Source organism: Dermacentor andersoni, chromosome 1 (assembly GCF_023375885.2).
Source record: "Dermacentor andersoni chromosome 1, qqDerAnde1_hic_scaffold, whole genome shotgun sequence".
NCBI classification, from domain to species: domain Eukaryota; kingdom Metazoa; phylum Arthropoda; class Arachnida; order Ixodida; family Ixodidae; genus Dermacentor; species Dermacentor andersoni.
In genome coordinates, this window is record NC_092814.1 from 373,000,303 (window position 1) to 373,025,951 (window position 25,649).

The 25,649-nt window shown below is 46.8% G+C and overlaps 1 protein-coding gene across 1 annotated transcript in view; it reads left to right on the top strand.

The window, feature by feature from the left end:
- The window catches only part of LOC126516510 (cytochrome P450 4V2-like), a 236,330-nt gene that overhangs the window by 176,899 nt on the left and 33,782 nt on the right, over window positions 1-25,649 (top strand). Inside the window, exons 5-7 of the mRNA XM_050166640.3 lie at window positions 4,012-4,081; window positions 8,250-8,376; window positions 16,856-17,068. Coding sequence (XP_050022597.2) covers window positions 4,012-4,081; window positions 8,250-8,376; window positions 16,856-17,068 — 410 coding nt within the window. The remainder of the gene's footprint in view (window positions 1-4,011; window positions 4,082-8,249; window positions 8,377-16,855; window positions 17,069-25,649) is intronic.

The window sequence follows — 25,649 nt, forward strand, 5'->3', positions numbered from 1 at the left end:
TGTGACGTAGGTGGTGACGGTGACGTTGATCCCGCGTGCTCACCGTCATTCATGGTGCGGACGGTGATGCGACGTCCACTGCGGAGTTCCGTTTCCAGCCATGGCACTCCGCACCTCCCACCAATATGTTACGGGGATGTTAGGAGTATATAAAGACGGTATTTACAATATATATACAGGATGAGTCAGCGTAGACAAGATGGCTGACCGCCAAGAACCCGCAGCAGCCAGCGTCTCACGATCTTCTTCTTCCTGTCTTCGTTCATGCTTCCGTAACAATATTCTAAATATACAAATGCGTGGTGTGTTGTATACCGTTACAATAGTTTTTGTGGTGACCCTCCTATTTACCTGTATTCTCATCTCATCCTTGTTTCTTTTTGCACCATGATTGCGTATGCTTGCTTCAACTGGTTGGAAAGTTGTAAAGTCAAGAACTAATTAACTAATGTGTTTGGAATTTATTTATTTAGCAATACTGTAAGCCTTTGCAGGCTCATAGAGGAGTGGGTCACAAGTAAAACAAACAAAAGCGTACGGGCCAAAACAAGAGAAAGCAATGAAAGGCGATAATTATTATAATGTAAACAAATAGGATACAAGCAGAACGAGCAGATCAAAGAAAACAATGCCAGGCAGATAATACAGGCAAGGGGAACAACTGCTTAAAGTGCAGCCGTGGTGGTGAACAATCAACACATAGTTATGCATTACAAGGTTGTGGCAGAGCACTAAACAATTGCAAGCAGACCTTCCCCTAGAAAAGTGCACGTATTTTGGTTTCAATTTGTTCTATAGAGTCAACATGCGCAAGTTCTTCTGGCAAATTGTTCCAGGTTTAAATTGCAGAAGCACAAAATGAATATTTAGATGTGTTGCAGCACGCAGAAAAATGTCTTACGCACTTATTATGATTTGTTCTTTCCGAATGTTGGGAGGGTGGCCTGATGTATTTTGTTTTCTCTACGTTTATGCGCCCGTGATAAAGAAGGAAGAGAAACTTCATGGCAGCGATACGCCGTCCTGATATTACAGTCGGGACGTTGGCTTGTTCGCGTAAAGCAGTGACGCTGTCATACGGTGAGTATCTGCAATAAATAAAACGGAGTGCCATGCGCTGTATTCTATCTAGTTTATCAATGAGGTAAGACTGGTGCGGGGACCATACAATACTGGCATGCTCAAGTATTGGCTGAAGGAGGGTTTTATACGCAGTTAATTTGACATGGGATGGTGCTGTAGCCACTTTCCGTTGCAAGAAATTGAGTTGCCTGAATGCCTTCACACATGGGTTATCAATTTGAATGTCCCATTTGAGCGAGCTCGAGAATGTCACACCCGAATATTTTACAATACCTGACCTTATTATTCATATGCCTTTTATATTGTAAGTGAATATGTCAAGTACCTTTTTATGCATAAAAGTGATGTATGCTGTTTAACTGATGTTGAATTTCATTCCCCACCTTTCAGACCGTTTTGCAATGCTGTTTAGTGAGGTGATTAGTTTAATTTGATCATTCAGGAACCAAACAGTTGCGTGGACAACACAATCATCTGCGAAAAGATGTATTGTTACGTTAGGTTCAACACATGATGGGATGTCGTTGATGTACACAAGAAAGAGCAATGGCCCCAGCGTGGACCCCTGTGGTACACCAGAAAAAACCTCAAGACTCAGCATTGTTTACCAATACATATTGCGATCTGACTGGGAGATAAGACGCTAACCACGCAACAGTGTTAGATGCAGTGCCAAATTAGTTAAAGTTTTTACTCAGTTCACACTGAGGTACGCAATGGAAGGTTTTGGAGAAATCTACGAATATAACATGTCCTTGAAGTCAGGAATTGATTATCTCTGCGAAGTCATGAGAAATTTCCAATAGCTGTGTTATCGTGGAAAGGCCCTTCCTGAAACCATGCTGTTTAGGGTATATCAGGTTATTGCTTTCTAAGTAAGTAATAATTGATTTGTTAATAATGTGCTCCATTAGTTTGCAGAAGCAGCTTGTTAGACAAATCGGTCGGTATGTCACTATGTGCAACCAATTGCCATCTTTGTGAATAGGGATTAATTTTGCAACGAGCCAGTCTGAAGGTAATGCAGCTGCTTGAAGCGACACCGTAAAAATCCTGTGTAAGAGCAGGGCTAGTTCGCCAGCATATCGTTCTAGAAACGCATTGGAAATGTTATCGGGACAGGGCGTTTTTTTTGTACCTATGTTCAAGAGCAGGTTCAGTATAGCTGGCTCAGTTATAACGACAGCGGGCATCACTGAATCAGATGCAAACGAAACGTCACTTGAATTTTTTTTTACATAGTGTGGTATAGTGCGAAGCACGGAGAAGGGACGGAAGAAAAACGAGGACAAGCGCTTTTCTTACGCCCCTTGTCCCTGCTTCGCGCTGTACCACACTATCTAAAATGGAAAACCAACTAGCCCAAACCATCACCCTTCTAAGTCACTTGAATGGGAAGAGCGTGTGAACACAGATTGGAAATGGGCATTCAAAGCGTTAGCAATAGCGTATGCATCATGTGTGAGAGATCCCGCGATTTCAATTTGCACTAGTTGGTTTTCAGGTTTTGATAGATAGCGCCAGAATTTTTTCGGCTGATTGTGCATAAAGTTTGTCAGAGTATTGGAGAAAAAGTTATCTCGTCCTTTTTTAATACTAACTTTAACGCACCTGATAGATGCGCAATTGCCAATGGATTTTGTTTTTTCCTGCGCATCCTTTGCAATTTTCTTTTCGAGTGGATGATACTGCGGGGTGACCCAGGGTGTTTTTCTATGTGTTCGTTTACGTATTGTCGGAATAAAATATTCTCCACAATGTTTTACGGCACCTTTAAATTTTGCACACAGACAACATGTGAAGGCAGCAATGTGAAATCCTCAAACACAGTTTCGCAATAGTCTATGATGCTGTCATCATCTGCTCTTCTATAATCTTTAAAATCAATGTAATGATAGTTTTTATGACCCGCCTGTGGTGCTAGCTCAAGAAAGGTCAGTCAAATCATTTTATGATCAGAAATGCCATCTTCTATGCTAATTTCTGGTTTGAGACTGTTCGAGACAAATTCCAGGTCCAGCATTGACGAGGCGTCTCCCTGCTGTCTTGTTGGGTGGTTAACTAGCTGCGATAACGAAAAGCAAAACATTATTTTGACCAGTGGGTCACAGCTTTCTTTATCCCTTGTTCAAAACCTCAGATCACAGTCTATTCCTGCAGCATTGAAATCGCCGGTTAATATCAGCTTAGTTCTGGCATTTACCTTGGTGTGAAGGAAATCGTGCAATTGCATCATGCATTCGACAGGAGCGTTGGGACGCCTGTACACACCACCTACCAGAACCAACATACCGCACACGTTAACGGTACACCAGACACTTTCATGACAATTCTAACCTGGGCTAAAGGAACTTTTAATTGGGCTGCAATGTTAACAAGAAACATTACAACTAGAATTTTAATTGGAAGAGCAATGTTCCAACAGGTCTACTCCGATAGGACATGTACAACCAATTGGACATACAAGCATTCCAGTTGGGAGACCAATGGGAAATCACTGTTCGAATGAGTCCCAGATTAGAATATGTGCAACCAGTTGGACTAACAAACATTCTAACTAGAAGACCAAATAGAAAATGGTTGACCAGTTGGAATGACCAACTAGAACTGCGAAGTCAAATTGGCTTTCCAATTCAAGTGGACCATTTCAGTTAATTTCCAATTCATTCCCGTTAGGCCCAATTGCTATCAACTTGTATGGCCACTTGGACGAATTCACTTTTTTTTTGAATGGGTGGAAATGAAATATTTTGTCTGCATATCTGCCGTGGTTCGCTGCGATTAAATAGAAATTGTTCCTGCACTGGCCACTTGTTGAAACGCCGGGCTGATGCTTCCCTACTTCGCTCACTGTCGCTTGATGCAAATCACCACATTCAAGTGCACCTTTTTTCAATGGTGTAATCGTAATGTTAAAAACTCTTTCAGAAACTATAATGGGCTTCTCGAACCCTATGCAAGACTCGGGATGCCGAAACTATGTCCAGAATGTGACATCGTATGTATTATTCTTCGCTTTGTTTTACATAACTTGGCACACTGTTAGATAATTTTCGCTCACTTTGCATGCCATGTTATGGTCCACCGGATCGTCGCATAGACAAGAAGGCGAAATGTGTCTGCGGCACACATTAGCTTTCTTGGGGAAATCAGTAAGAAGAAAAGTGGCCTTCGACATACCACATATTTAAAAGTGAAAGATAAGCAGGATAACATTCTCAGCCATTTTGAAGACATGAAACGTCACCATTGAAATTCTTTGCTAAACAATACACTACCGAGAGCATCCGCGTAAATACAATTGGAGGTACTCAGGAACAGGAAACATACATGGCGTTTTACGTAAGTTGTGCCAAGGATTAAAAAAAAAGGTGTTTAGCCGCACCTGAACAAAACCAACGTCGTATGGTCTGCCGCCATGTGGCACTCCTCAGAGTATTTTTTTATATTCCACTTATTAGTTAATTAACTATGTCAATTATGCAAAACTTTTATCACTTTACGGCCAAGAGCGTTTTGTTGTGTTGTAGAGAAGGTTCAGAAACGACGGATCCAATTTTTGTGGCAATGTACAGTCGCGGACAGAATATTATGGACCATGAAATCTAAGAAAAAGCTGAATATCTCCGCAACTTCACAACGCAATCTGGTATTTGCATTTTGGACCTCGACTAGAATATGCTAACAACGTTCTCGTGGGCAGTTTTACTGGTTACTGCTACAGGCTGCTCGGGAATTGAACGTTTTCGGAGATGCCGTGGTCCATTTTATTCTGTCCGCGACTGTACATGCTGTGTGGCGATCATTTTCCGCGTCTAAAGAAAACCCACGAAATAGGAAATAAAACCACGTGACTGCGCTCGTGCGCTCTCGTATTGCAGCACCCTCAACCGTGCGTCAAGCCCATCGCTTATCAGGGACGACGGCGCTTCCATTCCGTGTGCCACTTCCAAAGATGCTGACGCACTGGGAAGCCGATGCCTATAGAGCCGCGGCCGCTCACTTCGCTACGGTCCGCGCGCACGGTTTTTTCACACGAACCGCGATTGACGGCGCTGCAATACGACAGCGCATGAGCGCAGTCACGTGGTTTATTTATTAAAGCGAAGCTTTCTATACATCTTCCTTCCACTTTCCCATTGCTGCTGCTGCTGCTGTGGGCTGCTGCTTTCCCGCACACCGCCTAGGGGGGTGGTTGAGAGCGTTTATATAGATGACAAGCGCGAGTAAAAGAGGAAAGCCGACGGGAGAAACTCGTTTTCACCCAACCGCGTCGAATGTGCACAATTCCCTCTGGAGCTCCCTGGCTGTCGCCACTTTAGCCGCTTGACAGCTGTAATTATCCGTGACTCCCCTCAGAAGCATTGCAAAAACTGCAGCGCTTCCCTTTCTACTAACGTACGAGGCCAGAAGGGACGCAGATAGAACTCTAGAGAGTAGACCAGGAGAAGAAGGAGAGGGAGGAGAAGAGGCAGCTCCCATATAAGAGAGGGGGGAGGTGACGTGAGAAGGCAAGCAAACCCCACTGCTATACGACAGTGGTTGCGAGGAAACAGGATAAGCTTAAGTTCCAAGGTACGGTACAGTACGTTGCTGCTATTTCTGAAAAATAAACGCCATGCAAATATGTGAAGCGGGCAACTTACGCAAGGCGTCAAGAAGCAGAGCCGCATTAATTAATGTGCTCCGCAGAGTCCAGGAGACACTACGGAAGCGGCCGACCGTCAAATCAACACTTCTATGCTCGCCGCGTTAGCTTTGCGGCTATGGTATTGCTAGAGGTCATGTATTTAATCCCAATCGCGGCAGTCGCATGTCGACGGGGGCGAAATAGAAAACGCACGTGCGTTTATATTTTGGGACACGTTAAAGAACATCACGGTGTCAAAATAAATCCGGAGTCCGCCACTACGGTTTGCCTCATAATCAGAGTGTGGTTTTGGAATGTACAGCCCCATAATCCAATTCCAGTTCATTACTTCTGCCACAATGCGATGTGCCATGTGAGGAAAGGACAACGCTCAACCCTCTCAGAGGTTATAAAATATGGCGCACGACAACGCCTCGAGCAAAGACTTCTCCCATGTGTTCTGTGTACTGCGCAGACCAACAGCAGTGGTGCACGCAAGGTAACGTTTAACATCAACTAACCACTCTCGTGTTAGCCTAAACGTTGAAGGAATTAAGCTTTAGCCGTCAACATAACCGCTAGTAAAGCATCCAGCACGGAAAGCTTCGCTTACATCGATTCCGACAGTGCGTGGGATCTGCATAATTTTTTATTTCGCGGGATTTCTTTAAACGCCGGAAAAGATCACCACGCAGCATCTACGATGCCAAAAAAAATAGGATCGGTCGTTTCTGAACGCCATCTACAGCTCAACAAAACGTACTTGGTCCTAAAGTAAATAATACAAATTTTGGAGGAATCATCTTAGTAAATAACTTACTAAGCAGAATATCAAAAATACTCTAAGGAGCGCCACATGACGGCATGCCATACGCCGTTGGTTTCATTCAGCTGCGGCTAACCATCTTTCTTCAAATCCATGGCACAAGTTACGTGAAACACCCTGTATGTTCCACGTGTTTCGAGAGATAAGGTTACAGGGTCTTTGTGAGACATGTCCCGAGGAAAAGTGGCAGAAGAGAATTGAATGATAGTAGAGTACATGAAAGCTGGAGGGGGATATTCTAATAGAAAAGTTGGCGACATTTTATTCGCCATACCTAATGTTTTCAAGTGTACAAGAAACCTGGATGAAAGGCGTCATTTCAATTGCAGAAGGTAAAAAAGATCAAATATAGGCACACTACCTTGTTTTCATTATGGTACAGCATATTCACCGTGTTAATTTTCAATACAATCAGGGTAACACTTGACTGAAAACAACTCACTGTACAGAATGGCTTTAAAAAAGATCTTTAACAATAAATGACATCCGCATTTTTAATCAGGTAATTCAAAAACCTCTCGAGTATAACCAAACTCTCTATATGCCCTTCATATATTACGATGAGGTGTTTAATTCAGTAGGGATACCATAAGTCATAGAGGCATTGCGCAGTCGGTAGTGCAGAGAACCCCCATTGATAGTTTAGCAAATGCCTACAAACATTTCGCAGGTACGGTATGTTTTCCCAAGAAAAGCGAAAAAAATCCCGATCAAGCAAAGGGTCGTGCAAGAAGAGACAATCTCTCACATTCCATTCACTGCACGCCTAAAGCATTCAAACTGTTCAACTGGAAATTAGGACTAGCTATTTGAATCAACAGGCAATGCCTCACCAACTTGTGCTTTGCATATGGCATTGTCCAGAAGATGACTTGCTACAAATGATTGATGACTCTAGATGAGAAAGTGTAAGAGTAGTTTTGATGGTTGATATGCATAATGCAAAGGTAATGGCTAATATACTGGAAAGAGAACGAGAATTCATGATTGATGGTCAGCCTCTAGAATTTGTAAGAGTACGTGTATCTTTTTGGGAGATGGAACCCTGAAAGTGAGAATTTCCAGAAGAATAAAAATATGGTGAGCGCATAATTGAATCACGACAGGCAGCTTACCGTTATCCTTGAATAGAAAACTGTAGTCATTATGCACTCTAATGGCGCTTGAATATTAGGTTGGAACTTGGAGATTATTAAAAATGCTTGAGAAGAACTTAAAGACGATGGTTTGAGCGGTGGGACGAACTTTAGGCCCAACGTTAAGAGACAGGAAGACAGCGGTGTGGATTGAAGAGCAAACGGGCATGACCAATATTGTAAATAAAATTAAAAGAAATAAAATGCAGTTGGGGCGAGTATGTCGGTTAGATGGTCCTAAGGAGCTTCGGAATGGGTGCCAAGGGAAGAGAAGCGCAGTTGGGGATGGCAAAAAATTAGGTGCTGTGTTGAAATTAGCAGACACGCAGGAATAAGATAAGGTTAGATGGTGCAAGACAAAGCTTTTGGAGATCGCTAGGAGTCGCCTTTGTCCTGCAGTCGAAACAAAATAGGCCACCGCTGACAAGCGAGAATCTTCTGCAACACGCATAGAGCTGTAGGAATATAAGCACATTCCGTCGCTCACGCAGTTCTGTTAACGGAATACTGTGATTTAAGTGCTGTTGTTCTAAAGCCTGTCACATAATCACATGCAGCCTTTTCTGTGTTTCAGGGTAGCAGAAAAAGTTGTGAGCCGTTCACAGGCTCCCTGGCTTTTCTTTGATTACTTGTATTATAAAACGGAAGAAGGAAGAGAATATCACAAGCACATATCAGAAATTCACGATTTCACGAAAAGGGTAAGCGAGAAACTGGCCAAGAAGGACAACGACCAGAATTGCAATTTACGCTTTCATGGAAGCTTCGTATTCACGCTGGCCTTGTAATTGCTGCCGTTGGTGCTGGAGCTTTTCGAGAAATTGCATGCTAAACAGTTTTCGAAACTAGTAAAATCCTGGGGCCGTGTTTTGTATCGATTCGCGTCATCTTAAATTCGTCTTATTATTGATTGCAGTGACTATCCCAGAATAACAGCTGCTGTGTGGCGTGTAAAGAAAGAACTAAAATAATTTAAAGTGAATTATGGTTCATTGCATAACAACACGTGTTTAAATGGCAATACATAGTCGATAATACCACTTCCGCATTATTTGACAACCAAAGGTGCTCACGACAATGAATTGCCAATAGCATAGCAATTAATGCAGAAAGTTCGGCTACTTGGTGTTGATGCATTTATTGTGACATAGTTACTAGCGCTAACAGGACTAACGAAAAAAACAAGCTTGGGACAGGACAGAGCGCTAGACTTCAACTGACAAGCTTTATTCACAGAAAACATGCAAGAAACCACCGTATGGTCAAATAAATTCGAAGGTGGACGCATAAACGGATTTGCCACGTAGGAGAAAACCACATGTGCAACGAAGCCGTTAGGCGCCCACTGCAAGCTATTACAAAACATTGATCATGCTCTTCTCAGTTAAACCGTGTCTTTATCAATGAGTACCAGCGATGGAGAGCTCACACATGCACCAGCAGCTTTTGAAATGCAATATGCCTCAAATATTTCGCTATCTAACTGCCTGGCGAACCGCCTGAGCAGTTGCGTGCTGTGAAAACATGGGGCGCACTTGCGTGCACATCTACGGCAGTGGTCAGCCAAGTGGCCAGCGCCTGCCAGAGCGTTTACAGCATTCCGGTGCACCCTAAGCCGGTCATTTAGGCACCGGCCTGTTTGTCCAATATAGCACTCTCCCCAGGCAAGTGGAATTTTGTACGCCACACCCACATTGCAGTAAACAAAGCGGGTGACATGGTCTTTAGTGCATGTACCTAGACACCTGGCGCTGTTTACCAGACCGCACATTCTTGCGAGCTTGAGTGGCGCTGAAAAAACAACACCCACACCTCACTTGTTCGCCGCATTTTTTTAGGTGGTGCGACACCCCGTGTACGTATGGCACGGCCACAGGGCGCCCCCAGGGACGGGTGTTATTGCACCGAGTGGCTGCAGGGTCAGCTTTTTACCTCTTTAATGAGGCGCTCAGTGGCTGACACCATGGTGTCATCGGGATACCCGGCCCTACGTAAACGGCTCGCTTTTTGGCGAATGCCACAGGAAACCTGGTGCACACAAGATTTAACCAGAGCAGCTTTCAGGCAGTTCGTAGCTATACCTCTTTTTACTAACTTGCAGTGGGCCGAACGGTAGTGAAGCGAGGGTTTCTTGCTCCTAGGAAAGTGGATCCAACAAATGGAACAATCATTTATAGTGATACAGATATCCAGGAATTGTAGACGACCATCTACTGGCCACTCATGTGTGAACCTAAGACCCACTCCATACTTTTCAAGGACACCCAGAATGCTTTTAGCAACATAGCCACTACCCGCAGGCTCACACTTTCAAGTACAACAAAAATGTAATTGACATACTTAAAAATCTTAGCTACAAAAGTATTGTGAAGTAATGATAAAATACGATTGTCAACACAGATAAACAGAAATAACATAAAAAAGGCGCTGCGTGCGATTCGATGCAAGCACCATCTTTTTGGACAAAAGTGTCCTGGCCAAAACCAACAAGGGTATGAGAGAGATAAAACTTTAGCATCTCAACAAAATTTTCAACAGAAAGGCCAGTGGCATTTTGACATTCAACGGGACCAAACTCTTCGATATGCTCCCTGACGGAAATTAAAAGCTCAGCCTGGAGAGGGAGGAAAATACTCTTTCACGTCGATAGAGAACGCGAACAACGCGAACGTGGCAAGCTATGTGATATGGATTAGCTGATGCCACACGAAATTAGCGACCCATTTCTTCAAGCTGGTAGCTTCGAGGTGGCACCTGTTGTTATGCATGGGCAAATGGCGGCACTATCGAATGCGGGTTTTTGTGTTCCTTTTGAAACCGTTGGGTTCTCTATTGTTACGTTTCGCCTACAACGCGCGGTAATGCCGGCGCGGATGCAACGGACGCCGGGGCTTTGTTCAAAGCGGCGGACATTTTGGCCCGTCCGACGCCGCCGCGACGCCTACCCGCCAAGCGTGTCCAGGCGTGTTTCAGTGCCACGTGTCTTCGTGTGTGCGTGTGTGTGTGTGTGCCCTCGCTTGTCAAAGCGCGGCAGCCGGGGAGCGGAGTTCCCCGAATGAGGAGCCTGGAGGTCTCTCGGCTCAACCGTTCGCGCCGTCGTGTGGGCGGTTGGCGATGCGTCACTACACTCGGTTCAGCAGGTCTCTCGGCCCGACAGTTCGCGCCGTCGTGGGCTCCTGCTGCGCCGTCCCGTGACCTTCATCCCGTGACCTTCCCTCCTTCCCTTTTGGACCGCGACGCCGGGAGTATAAGAGCAGCTGCCCCCGGACGCCAGGAGAGGCTCCGATTTGTACTGTTGAGTTACGTGCTCTCCCGTCTCTCCACTTCGGTCGACCTGACCGGCCGCTCTTTTGCTATGTTAGAATAAACAAGTTGTTCTGTTACCAGTCTTCTCTTGCTTTGCCGGGACCTTCAGATGCTTCCAGTGCCCCAGGCCGCCAGGCCAACGCTACCCTTGGGGCTTGCGACCCATTGGCAATAACGGGCGTCAGCACCGAGACCCCAACAACTCGTGCCAGCGGTACGATTCCAACATCTGGTTGCCAGCGGTGAGATCGCGACAACGGAGGCCAGCAGCGAAGAGATGCGGTTGACTGTATGCTGAGCAGCACAACGACCATCCGGGAGCAGCGCAACGAGCCCTGTGTGATGACTGGTTGCCTGCAGCGGAACGACTGCGCTGAAGTCTTGGCTGCGAGGTTTGGTGAGTGCGGGACTTTCTTCTTCTGAGTTTTGCCAGGCTTTTGTTAGTGTTAGAAACAGAGCTGGTAATTGTGGTTGTCGTTGCTACCGGGTTAGTTTGCGGCAGGACAATAGTAGGCAGTAGAGAAAGCAGCATTCAGAGCAGCCATGGATTTGAAGTCGTTGCGCAAACCGAAATTGCTGGAGCTTGCAAGAGAGTTGGGTCTGGATGTCTCAGACAAACTCAGAAAACCAGAACTGCTAAGGGCTATTCTTGAGTTAGAAGCTGAGGATGACGAGCTGTCGGAATGCCTTGAGACCATTGAGGAGAGGGAGCGTGAACTTAAAGAACAGAAAGAGAAAGACGAGCGTGAACTTAAAGAACAGAAAGAGAAAGATGAGCGTGAACGAAAAGAACAGAAAGAAAAAGAAGAGCGTGAACACGCTTTGGAAATGAAGCGTCTCGAGTTAGAGATGGAACGCGCTCGTAATGGAAGTCAGGCACACGGTGCAGGAGAACGAGTATTGTTCAAAATGACTGACCTGATGCGGCCGTTTAAGCTTGGAGAGGACATTGGTTTGTTCCTGGTTAACTTTGAGCGAACGTGCGAGAAGCAGGGGTTCTCTCGGGAAACGTGGCCACAGCGCTTGCTCACTTTGCTACCCGGCGAGGCGGCCGACGTAGTCGCTCGCTTGGAGAGAGAGGAGGCAGAGGATTTCGACAAAGTGAAATCGAGTCTGCTAAAAAAGTACCGGCTGTCAGCGGAGGCGTTCCGTCGGAAGTTTCGGGAAAACGAGAAAGGCAGAAGTGAGTCATATACAGAGTTTGCGTACAGGCTTATGTCAAACATGCAGGAGTGGCTCAAAGAAGAGAAAGCGTTTGGTGACCACGAGAAAGTTCTGCAGTGTTTCGGGCTAGAACAGTTTTATAGTCGGTTACCTGAGAACGTGCGGTACTGGGTCTTGGATAGGCCAGACGTTAGTACGGTGGCTAGAGCCGCTGAGTTAGCCGAGGAGTTTGTGACGCGTCGGGCTCGTGGAGCTAAGGACGGTCAAAAGGGTGAATTTGGCTCTAAGTTTGAGAGGCCGAAGTTCACGCCCATGAGAAAGCGGTTCGAGACGAGGCAAGCGCGCGTGTGTTATACGTGCCAGAAGCCGGGTCACTTTTCGGCGCAGTGTCCGACCGAACGTGAGGAGACGGCGGCAGCCGAAGCCGAACGCGGAAAGCGGTTCGAGATGAGGCAAGTGCCCGTGTGTTATACGTGCCAGAAGCCGGGTCACTTTTCGGCGCAGTGTCCAGAAACAAAACCAAAAGTCGTGTTTTTGTCTATATGCAGCACTGACGAGAACATGAAGCTTCTCGAGCCTTACATGCGAGACCTCCTCGTGAACGGGAAAGAGTGCCGAGTGCTTCGCGATTCCGCAGCTACAATGGATGTAGTTCACCCCTCTTACGTAGAACCCGATATGTTCACGGGCGAGTGCGCATGGATCAAGCAAGCAGTGGAAGCTCATAGCGTGTGTCTGCCGGTAGCAAAAGTGCTTATTGAAGGACCTTTCGGAGCACTTGAGACGGAGGCCGCAGTGTCATCTATGCTGCCCCCCCAGTACCCGTACCTATTTTCGAACAGGTCCGATCACCTCCTGCGCGAGAAGGGGCTTTTGTTTGGTGAGGCTAGCGTTCAGGCCTTAACCAGATCGAAGGTTCGGGAGCTCGCTGCAAAGGCGGTAGTTGCGGGGCCGACGTTGTTGAACGATGAAAAAGGGTCAGAGGCGCAGCAAGCTGGTATTCAGAGCACGCCCGAACGGGATAAAATTGAGCCTGTAGCGTTAAAGGCACCAGATACTGGAGAGGAAATTCCCGATGCGGGAAAGTTAGAAGAGCTTCCGGTCGAGCTTCCGGGACTAGGCTCAGTGACAAACAGGAAAGACACCGATCAAGTCATTAGTGACTTAATAAGTAAAGCATCGCTGTCGCCTGAGCAGAAAACAGAACTACACCAGCTCTTACAAGAGTTTCAAGGTCTGTTCTCTGAGAGGCCTGGTAGGACTTCTGTCCTTACTCATGACATAGAACTTACCTCCCCAGAGCCAGTACGATCCAAGGCGTACCGGGTGTCACCCCGCCAGAGCGATATTATGGAGGCTGAGGTAAAGAAAATGCTACAGCTCGGTGTTATTGAAGCGGGTGAGAGTGATTATACCTCCCCTTTGATTTTGGTTGAGGTACCGGGCAAGGAACCTCGTCCTTGCGTCGACTACCGCAGGCTTAATTCCATCACTAAGGATCAAATTTCTCCGATCCCTAACATCGAGGAGCGCCTTGCGAGAGTGAGTAGCGCTCAGTTTATTTCCACCCTAGATCTTGTCAGGGGTTATTGGCAGGTTCCACTTACAGAAGAGGCTAGTAGGTATGCGGCGTTCATTTCACCAATGGGGACATTCCGTCCTAAAGTTTTGAGTTTTGGTTTGAAGAACGCGCCATACTGCTTTTCAAGCCTCATGGATAAAGTGTTGCGGGGACAGCAAGAATTCGCTTTACCGTATCTAGACGACGTAGCGATATTCTCCGCATCCTGGCCGGAACATATGGCGCACTTGCGGGCAGTGCTAACCCGCCTGCGCGATGCGGGCTTGACAGTCAAGGCTCCCAAGTGCCAGTTAGCACAGGCCGAGGTTGTCTACCTCGGACACGTGATTGGTCGGGGTCGTCGCCGCCCCTCTGAAATAAAGGTGGCCGCTGTGCGAGACTTCCCGCAACCGCGCACGAAGACCGATATTCGGTCGTTCTTAGGTGTCGCCGGCTTTTATCAGAGGTACATTCCCAGGTACTCTGATATCGCGGCTCCCTTGACGGATGCTCTAAGAAAGACAGAGCCGCAAACAGTCGTCTGGGACGAGACAAAGGAAAGAGCTTTTAGCGCCCTAAAGAGCGCCCTAACAAGCCAGCCTGTGCTACGATCGCCCGACTACTCAAAAGGGTTCGTTGTTCAGTGTGATGCTAGTGAGCGAGGCATGGGCGTTGTACTGTGCCAACGGGAAAATGGAGAAGTAGAACACCCCGTCCTGTATGCTAGTCGTAAGCTGACCAGTCGTGAGCAGGCGTATAGCGCCACCGAGAAAGAGTGTGCGTGTATCGTGTGGGCCGTTCAGAAATTGTCATGTTACCTAGCCGGCTCGAGGTTTATCATTGAAACGGATCACTGCCCTCTCCAATGGCTGCAGACCATCTCTCCCAAAAATGGCCGCCTCCTGCGCTGGAGCCTCGCTTTGCAACAATATTCCTTTGAGGTGCGTTACAAAAAGGGGAGTCTCAACGGTAACGCCGATGGCTTAAGTCGAAGCCCCTAACGTGGGAATCAGCCTCAAAATTGCTTGTTACTGATGTTTTTCTTCCTGAGGCAGGATTTTTAACCTATTGCTTTTGTGTAGTGTTTCAAAGTGATGATGTGCTTTCTAGTGCAATTTTCCGATTTGTGGACGCGTTCTGAGTGCTGCTAAACTACTGTAAGGAACTAGGCAGCAGTATAAAAGGGGAAAGAGCCTGGCAGGGCTTAGTGAGGGTTGTGCCGTGCTTGCTAACTGAGCGGTTGACTTTCGGTGTAGTTCTAACGCTTGCCGGAAACGAGAACAAAAATGTCAACTCTCCCGAAGTCACTTTGCAGTGTCCTGTGTGCACCTGAACGTGAGAACGAGGCCTTCTCTGTGCGCTGCGCTCAAGAAACGCCAAAGGACGCCCGACTTCGGTTATGAGCATCATCGAGCGACATCCCTCCGGACAGCGGATGCAGTCCCCTGACCTTCGGGATCTCCTTCCCCCGGCGGGGCGGTCTGTTACGTTTCGCCTACAACGCGCGGTAATGCCGGCGCGGATGCAACGGACGCCGGGGCTTTGTTCAAAGCGGCGGACATTTTGGCCCGTCCGACGCCGCCGCGACGCCTACCCGCCAAGCGTGTCCAGGCGTGTTTCAGTGCCACGTGTCTTCGTGTGTGCGTGTGTGTGTGTGTGCCCTCGCTTGTCAAAGCGCGGCAGCCGGGGAGCGGAGTTCCCCGAATGAGGAGCCTGGAGGTCTCTCGGCTCAACCGTTCGCGCCGTCGTGTGGGCGGTTGGCGATGCGTCACTACACTCGGTTCAGCAGGTCTCTCGGCCCGACAGTTCGCGCCGTCGTGGGCTCCTGCTGCGCCGTCCCGTGACCTTCATCCCGTGACCTTCCCTCCTTCCCTTTTGGACCGCGACGCCGGGAGTATAAGAGCAGCTGCCCCCGGACGCCAGGAGAGGCTCCGATTTGTACTGTTGAGTTACGTGCTCTCCCGTCTCTCCACTTCGGTCGACCTGACCGGCCGCTCTTTTGCTATGTTAGAATAAACAAGTTGTTCTGTTACCAGTCTTCTCTTGCTTTGCCGGGACCTTCAGATGCTTCCAGTGCCCCAGGCCGCCAGGCCAACGCTACCCTTGGGGCTTGCGACCCATTGGCAATAACGGGCGTCAGCACCGAGACCCCAACAACTCGTGCCAGCGGTACGATTCCAACACTATAAAGTATTCTTTATATCTATAAATGAAATTGGAAAATCGCCCGCGGCATGTAGCACAATTCCACTTCTTGGCCTTGATTACTCTAGAATGCCGACGATATGTTAACGAGAAATTGAAATGAATAGTTCACTTTACGTCTTTTACTTACACTTTCAGCCAATGAGTTCGCAAGTTACGTTCACCTGCATCGAACAAATTCTAAGGATGACACCATTTTCAACAAATGCGTTCTCAAAGTTAGTGACAATATTTGTTCAAACCCGCCGTGGTTGCTCAGTGGCTATGGTGTTGGGCTGCTGAGCACGAGGTCGCGGGATCGAATCCCGGCCACGGCGACCGCGTTTCGTTGGGGGCGAAATGCGAAAACACCTGTGTACTTAGATTTAGGTGCACGTTAAAGAACCCCAGGTGGTCAAAATTTCCGGAGTCCCCCACTACGGCGTGCCTCATAATCAGAAAGTGGTTTTGGCACGTAAAACCCCATAATTTAAGTATTTGTTCATGACATAGTATTGGAGGCTCTAGTTGTGGAGGTTCAATGCATAAAGAGACGTTTTGATAAAAAACTGAAACAGTGAACTTTTATCGCAATCGTAATACATCGCAATAATCGCAATCCATGGAAACTGGTCCTGGTTTCAGAATTCATTGAGGCGGGCGCTTGTCTTGGGAAATCAGATGCTTGTATTATAAATTGTCGTATAGGTGCTAAAGTAATTATAAAGTTGGTTAGTGACATTTTTCAAATTATTCGATTATGCATTTTTATTTCCTGGAAAGTAGTGTCCGTCTCTTCAAGTAATCCGGCTGAATTAGTAGATTGGTGATATATGCCACGGGCGATTTTTGAAGATTCTGTTAACGTTAAAACAACGCAAAGAATAGCCGGTACAAGTATACATGCTATACAACCACATTTTGTAAGCACTGCTTCTGACAAAAGCACATCGATTTCTTACCAGGTCATCTCCAAAAGAAGAGAAGAATTATTGAGAGAGATCAGCAATGAAGCGACGGCGCCGCAACGTTCCCTGCTGACAGCAGAAGGCGACCGCCTCTTTGGCCACTCGACGCGGCTGAACTTCATCGACATTCTACTTCGTTACAGCATACAGGTAGACTCGTCCTTGACAGACGAAGACATTCGAGAGGAAGTGGACACTTTCATGTTCGAGGTAATGCAAACGTCACGCGCGAATACACGTTTAATCTTTCATCACAGCGACGCATATGACCTTCGGAATTGGCGCAAGGCAATCAAACTTTAGAAGCGGTCGTAGCTGGTGGATGGAAACATGATCCTAACTATAGTGTTCATTCCACTATTATACAACATACCAAAAATGTAATTAATCTAGTGTCCGAGCCAACTAGCAGGCTTCACACACGTTTAGGAATTTATAGAAATTCATTCGCCATCATTAATTCACTATAGCTTTGCCTCGCTTCCACAAAGCTTTATATATGCTTTTTGGGAAATAGTACGGCTCTTTCAGTACGTTCTTAAGAGGATCCTTCAGCCGCTATGAAGTTTCCGATGAAGGGTTTTCTCGCGTTGGCGGAAGCATTCACTGCGTTGCAGCCTGGTGTCGCATTAGGGACAGATCGGTTGAGTAATTCGTCAACAGGAGTGGTATGCTGGATGCGCCTTGTTTGGCGAAGCTCTGGACCTTCACGAGCTCTGGCGACACCCCAAGACGAAAGTACTAATGGTAGCAAGACAAAAGTTTGTCCGTCACCCTGCATCCAGTTTCAGTGGTTTATCTAGGTTCAATCTAGATGGCTATGATTGCTTGGGCGCTACGTTATGGGTAGCCGACAAACTGGGGCTCAACTGGGGCTCACCGTCGGTGCATGATTGGTACATTCTTTCACTTGTTTGTTGTTCCACCGAGTGCATTACATGCAAAAGCAAGTTACAAAATAAATGCATGTAGTACAAGATATTACAATAAGCATTTTAGATTTTAGAAGATGTACACTGAATGTCTATTACACTAATTAGTAATTTCTAACGTTTCGCGTTATACCACGACAGAACGCCTCTGGATTGCATTGGTGCGGCTCGATACGTGCTTGCGCTCGCATTTCCGAGCACAGAATGGCGTGCGCCTAGTTTTCGCACTGGGCTTTCCACAGGTCACTCATTGCTCGCGTCCAAGTAAGGCTGCGAGACGAAGTGAGCGTCGGCTAGCGCACATATGGTTTGCCGCGTTTACCATGTAAGCACGCAGGAATGCGGGAACACTCATACAAGCAAAGGGTCAGAGACCTACGCTTTATTTCATTTTACTTTGCCATGCACCGTCATACTGCGTAGCGCCGAGCTATGGCTTCTAGCAATCGCAGAAAAAAGTCTTCATACTGAGTAGCCCCAATGGATCCATTGCTTCTAACAAACGCAAGAATATGTCTTTGTAGCGCTTGTGGCCGTTAATTGTCTGTCACCACATTCATGCCAGGGAGGACTCCTGCAGCAGTGTAGTTACCCTGTACCCGCCGCTGACGAGGTGGCGCTTCACTTTTTGACAATACCTCTCTATTATTTTTATGCGTGTGAGCTCCCATGATGGAGTCCACAAAGTTCACGCTGTGGTTGACTCCCAATGTCTCAATGCGGATTAAGGCTCGCCCCGTCAGCATCCACTAAATCTCGGATACAGTTGTATGCGGCTCATTCGGCACTGTGAATAATGGTCCCCGATTGAACATTGACTGCAATAATGGGGCCTAGCGTCATCGCGTCTCGTCGGTCGACCTTGAAAAGTCGCAGCTACCCTGTGGTCGCGCAGACCATGCCGAAGATCCATGGTCGACGATCTGCAACACCGCCGTAATTTTAGCGGCCCGGCAGAACATCGTCGCCCGTCATCAGGCGGCCTCAACTGTACTTTCGCTTGCCGCGAAGGCACTCGTCAATTTGCGCATTCTTCCGGGGCCACTCAGTGGAGTTCGCGCCAGCAGCTAGTCCCGCACGACCTCAGGGCGTGGTTCCTCCAGTCGGCGATGGCGTGCTCCGACAGAGGAAACAAGTCGCCGGTCATCACCTTCAACAGCCGCACGTCTACGCTTTTACTCATGAAGTACGTGAACCAAATCACTTGCCGCGTGTAGAGGTGGACGTTCGGAAGGTCGAGGTGGTGCTTGTTCGCGAACTTCCTTCGCCTCTCTGCCCGTGTAGTGAAGCGGTGCCATATAACTGCGACAGCTGCTTTCGGCACCTGAAGCACCGGACAGCAGCCCGACGTCCATTCTGAGTCCTCGCATGTAATGTGATCACTTGGCCTTCGCAGGTTGGTTGGTCCGAGTTGAACCCCAGGTCCTTACTGGTGCCCCAGTACTCCGATGACGCCGGCGGACGTGGCCTGGCGCGGGGATGCGTGGACGCACATCGCTTGAAGCTAGAGCGAGCCGACGCGATCGCACGAAATCTTCCTCCGCAGCCCAGTCACACCAATCTGCGCTCGGAAAGCGTAATTTTATCGCCACTCTGTCTCCTCAGACGAGGGTCTTCGCCTAACTCGTCACACAGCCAGCGCACTGACAGAAAGGCGAAAATAACGCTGAAGCTTTATTTAGGGTCATGTAGGTGAACAGGCCCAGACAGTCACACTGATGCTTGCTGCCTGCCGCTGGATGCGATGACACAGGCTGCCGCTGCCGCAGCCACATTCCCTAGTTCAACTCGGGGCGTTCGTTATGCACGAGTTTGGCACGAGTGCGCGTGTCAATTAAACTCATAGGTCCCGCCCCGCGCGTGGCATGTAACTTGTGCGCGCGCCCACCGGGGTTCGGCCACGCCCAACTTATTTTTAGGCAACAGCGATGCGGTGCTGAGCTGAGAGGTGTGTCTTGACCGCCGAAACAAAACAGGCACAAGGAACTGCCATCGGTAATGTACTGAGCACCACTAACAAAAAGAAAAACGTGGACTGTCACTGGTTTATGCATCTATCTTCCCGGGCTGTGATGGCCCCACAACATGGTTTCATTGCTTGCATTGTGGCTACGTAGCGCACAGAAAATAATTATCGGCACGTCACTGCAGCTGCTTGAAAGGCGTCGATGAGTCGTGGTGGACGACGATGCTGAGGAGAGCGTAGTGTTCTCAAACGACAACGTATCGCAGCTTTCGTTTGAGATGCCTGCTTTGTCATCGGTGATGTATCGGAGCCGCAGTGTCGCAAACAGGGTCAGCGTCGAGATTCGCTCGCTTTTCGCGACCCAGTGCGATGGCATTTCTCCATCGCAAGCACTGCGCACTAAAAGGTTAGAACACCTTCCTTCGCTCGAAGTCTCATTCCATAAGTGCACACAAGAGCCCTCACCTGTCAAAATGCGATTTCTGCGGTGTCGTTACGATATCCACCTGCGATCGCTGTTATCTCCAGCAGAGGCAATCCACAAACACCTTGGAATGCACAATACGCTCAAATACTGCGTACATGCGCACAGAGGCACTTTCACCGGGCAAACAATGACAAGTGATGAATTGTGTCGTTGGGCAGCACGCTTTTCTTCGCAATACATCGCGGAGACTCTGCGCACGCAGATATACATGTAAATTTTCACTGTGCTGCGTCACTGCGGACCTTAGAATACCGTACCGCCATTTTTCAGCGACAGCCGTTGCTCCCGTCTCTATGGCTGGGGCGTCGTTGGGGGCGTCGCTGCGCTGCGTTGCCATTCCCCTAATAGACAGGGAATGTTCAGATTATCGTCATGACTGAACTTATCGATGGATGTTATGAGCGTCCCTTTTGGAACGGGGCGGTGAGTTGCGCCACCAAGCTCTTGCTATTATACTGGCTAATGTTCTACCTAGGTTAAAAAATAAAGAAATAAAGCATGATGAACTCCAACAACCAAATGATCTGACCCATCTATTGTGAACTTTGCTTTTGTACGTGTCCGTAACGACCAAAACAACTCCTGGCCCTGATAACCTCCCAAATTTGTTTCTAAGGCGATACGCCGAAACTGTTCCCAAGTTCTTAGTTGTATTATTCAAAGCATCTTTGTTATGCGCGAAAGTGCCTGAAAATTGGAAGATGGGCTCGAGTTGTTCCTGTCTTTAAGAAAGGCGATCAATTATTCCTCGAGAATTACCGCCCCATATCATTAACGTCATCTTGCTGCAAACTTTTCGAGCACATAATCGCAACTCGCATTAATGAATTCTTAGATGAACACTCCATACTAACAAGTGCTCAACATAGCTTCAGAAAAGGTTGTTCCACTATCACACAATTAGTAACAATAACTGATTCAATTGCCAAAGCTTTGGATGCCAATGGTCAAATTTATGCAGTTTTTGGACTTCAGTAAAGCTTTCGATAGGGTAATTCACAAAAAGCTAATTTTAAAATTAAGAAACATTAACCTTCCGGACATTATAATTACCTGGATTACAGACTATCTGGATAATCGCCAACAGTATGTTTCTGTTGACGATCACAACTCGGGATATCTACCAGTTACTTCAGGTGTTCCTCAGGGCAGTGTCCTGGGCCCATTGCACTTTCTTTTATATATTAATGACATTGTTACCGTCGACAAACCACGAACACAAATAGGGCTGTTTGCAGATGACTGCGTTGTATTTGGTACTATTAAGTCCGTGGATGATCAGAAGGAACTTAACTCTAGCTTGAACAATATATTTTTGTGGTGCAAAAAATGGGGCATGGCTGCAAACATAGATAAAACTGGCTCTCTTCGCATAACGTATAAAAACAATCCCCTGGAGTACGCGTATCAAATGGTATCTGTTCCATTAAAGCAAATTGAGAGTTACAAGTATCTTGACGTAACGTTCACTAATAAATTTTCTTGGAACCTTCACATTGACAACACATGTTCTTCTGCCTTTCGGAAGCTAACCTATCTGCCACAAAAAATAAGAAATGCACCTCAAACGTTAAGCTACTCACTAACCTAACCTATATCCGGCCAAAACTTGAATATGCTTGCGTTGCACGGGATCCCTATACTAAAGTCAATGTTAACAAACTTGAGAGAATACAGACAAAATCTGTTCGTTTTATTTATTCCAAGTTCAAAAGTTCGGATTCGCCGTCAGAGTTGATGTTGGCTAAGGACATTCCTTCGCTTGAACAAAGAAGACAGAAACACAGGCAAAATTTTTTACATAATCTAATTAATCACAAATTGGCTCTGGACCCTTCACTATATGTAACTCATGTCCCCTCAAGGTATACACAACACCATCGTCCGGATACACTGACCCCTATCTATGCTAGCAAAGACAGCTATAGGTTCTCCTTCTTTCCCCGGACTATTTCTGAATGGAATCCGCTGCCCGCCCCTTACAACATGTGACTGTGCTTTATATAAGTTTTTATTGTCTTTTTTGTATTTGCATAGAATGTGTTCTCCTTGCTGTTGAATGAGAAAGGCAAGTCCTCGACTCTCAAACTCCCTTGCCTTTGATGTGCAATTCCCCTGCCTTTTTTTTACATCGTTCTGTTTGCACCATGGATTGATTTAGGTATTGTGTTTTGATCTTTTCACTAAGTGTTTCTGTGAGCAATATATCATTGTAAAGTCTATTTATTTTATGAATGTATACGAACGTATCTTGTACATGTTTTGTACTCAATGTCTGCCCGTCCTGCGAGGACCCCAATGTGGTCTGCAGTATGTACTAAATAAATAAATAAATAAATATGCACCGCGAATTCACATGGTAAGGACGGCGCGGATTATTTAGGCTACTGAGGGCTTGCTGGGGATCAGGATGTTGGCATTTGATCGTAAATGTGTTATTTACAACCATTCGCAACAACATCTTGCGACAGTCACTTGACAAATGTTGCGTACCTAATTGTAGCACACGCGATACATTCGCAGTCGTCATGGCACAGCGTTCGTGCTCGTTTAGACACTTCGTAAAAAATGTTTATCAAAACAGAAAAATAAAGCTGCCGTCACTGAATTCGTATAACCGTCCGTATAAAATTTCTATGCTGTACGCGAAGTAACTCAATTAATAATTATGGGGTTTTACGTGCCAAAACCACTTTCTGATTATGAGGCACGCCGTAGTGGGGGACTCCGGAAATTTCGACTACCTGGGGTTCTTTAACCTGCACCTAAATCTAAGCACACGGGTGTTTTCGCCCCCATCGATATGCGGCCGCCGTGGCCGTGATTTGATCCCGCGAACTCGCGCTCAGCAGCCTAACACCATAGCCACTGAGCAACCACGGCGGGTGGCGAAATAACTCGGAGTTAGAAAGCTAATGCGAACGCTTAAAGCGCACCGCCTCGCTATGCGTGCATTCACTCTGCGAAAGGTCGTCTGTTACGCTCGAGCGGTGTAGGCGGCGTCACGGTCGAGGAGGCAGCGTGAAAGAGAGGAGAAACTAGGAGGGGTGAAGGCGGAGAAGGAGATTGTCGCTACATTACGAAGTTTGAAGGGTTCCTGAAATGGTTCGGACAAATTTTGTAGACGCGTAGGGTACAGCTAAAGTTAATCATTCACACCACAATTTGTGTGACACGTCTCACATTAGTCATATCATAAGAAGCCAACAAACACTGACACCAAGGACAACATAGGGGAAATTACTTGTGCTTAATAAATGAAATAAAAAAAACATAATTTAATGGAAATTAAAGTGGATGAAAAAAACATCTTGCCGCAGGTGAGAACCGAACCCACCACCTTCGCATTTTGCGTGCGATGCTCTACCAATCGACCTATCGCTGCGCCGTTTCCCCATCCACTTTCTTGGGTATCTATGTGTCCTAGTAGAACTCTCGGAGTGTTAGCCAGCGCCACCACTCACATACCTTGGCGGGGAGCCTGGAACGTCGTTCTTGCCGCAGGCGTCCCGAGAAAGTTATCTTTTTGGGCGAAGGCAACTGGTCAATAAACCCACACATGCTACCTGAAGGCATCAATGTTGCCGGATTCGAGACCCTCGTTATGTAATGAACGAGAAGAAAGGAGAGAATCTTCCTTGTCTTTTCTCCCCGCCTTCCCACTCTCCCGCTATGGTCCCCTCGACTTGGGAACCACGCTCACAGACGTCAGGCGACAGCGCTCATTACCTCTGAAGTCTCTCCCTTTATAAACAACCGCCACCGACAACAACTTCACGTTATGTCACTGCACTAACCCTTTAAAACTAACATGCCGAGGATGACGAGGCCGCCTTTGACGAAGATAGGTCCTCCTATCGAAACGTTAGCCAGCCTTTCTGTGGCACCTTATCTCTATTTAAAAACTTTATACCACAGTGTGCTATTCCATCTGTGAGCCCCTTTCTTGATTTTGGACTTCCATTTGAAACAGTAATGAACATAATACACGAACTCCTCCTATAACTAGCGAAGAGGTCAGAAGATCCTCGCAAGACATGAAACGGGGAAGAGCGGCTGGCGCAGGTGGACTAACAGTCGATTCAATCAAAGATGGAGGAGACATAACGTTTGGAAAACTGGCGGCTTTCTATACAAAGTGTCTATCAACTGCAAAGGTCCCAGAAAACTGGAAGATTGCAAACATTATACTAATCCACAAAAAGGGAGACGTTAAAGAATTGAAAAATCCCAAGCCCATTAGCTTACTCCCAGTATTATATAAAATATTCATCAAGATAACCTCCAACAGAATAAGGACAACACTGGACTTTAATCAACCAAGGAAACAGGCAGGTTTCAGGAAGGGACACTCACAATATATTACATCCATGCCAACAATCAGGTAATCGAGAAATTCGCAGAGTAAAATCAGCCTCTCTATATGGCTTTCATAGAATACAAAAAGGAATTTGATTCAGTAGAGATACGAGTACTCATAGAGGCATTACGTAATCAAGGAGTACAGACCGCTTACGTTCTTGGAAGATATCTACAGAGATTCCACAGCTACCTTAATTATCCACAAGCAGGAACATACCTATAAAGAAAGGAGTCAGACAAGGAGACACAATCTCTCCAAATCTATTCACTGCGTGCTTGGAAGAAATATTCAAGCTATTAAACTAGGAAAGCTTAGGAGTAAGGATCGACGGCGAATATCTCGGCAACCTTCGGTTTGTTGATGACATTGTTTTATTCAGCAACAATGCAGACGAGTTACAACAAATGATTGAGGACCTTAACAGAGAGAGTGCAAGAGTGGGGTTGAAGATTAATATGCAGAAGACAAAGATAATGATCGATAGCCGGGAGTTCAGGATCGCCAGTCAGACTCTAGAATCTGTGAGGGATTATGTTTACCTAGGTCAATTAATCACAGGGAACCCTGATCACGAGGAGGAAATTCACAGAAGAATAAGAATGGGTTAAATTGCATACGGCAGACATTGCCACCTCCTGACTGGAAGCTTACCATTATCATTAAAAAGGAAGGTGTACAATCAATGCATTTTACCAGTGCTGGCATATGGGGCATAGACTTGGAGACTGACAAAGAAGCTTGAGAACAAGTCAAGGGCCGCGCAAAGAGCGATGGAACGAAGAATGCTAGGCATAACATTAAGAGACAGAAAGAGAGCGGTTTGGATCATAGAGCAAACGGGTATAGCCTATATTCTAATTGACCTTAAGAGAAAAAAATGGCGCTGGGCAGGTCATGTAATGCGCAGGTTAGATAACCGTTGGACCATTAGGGTTACAGAATGAGTACCAAGAGAAGGGAAGCACAGTAGAGGAGGGCAAAAGACTAGGCGTTGCGACAAAATTAGGAAATTCGCGGGTGCTAGTTGCAATCGGTTTGCGCAG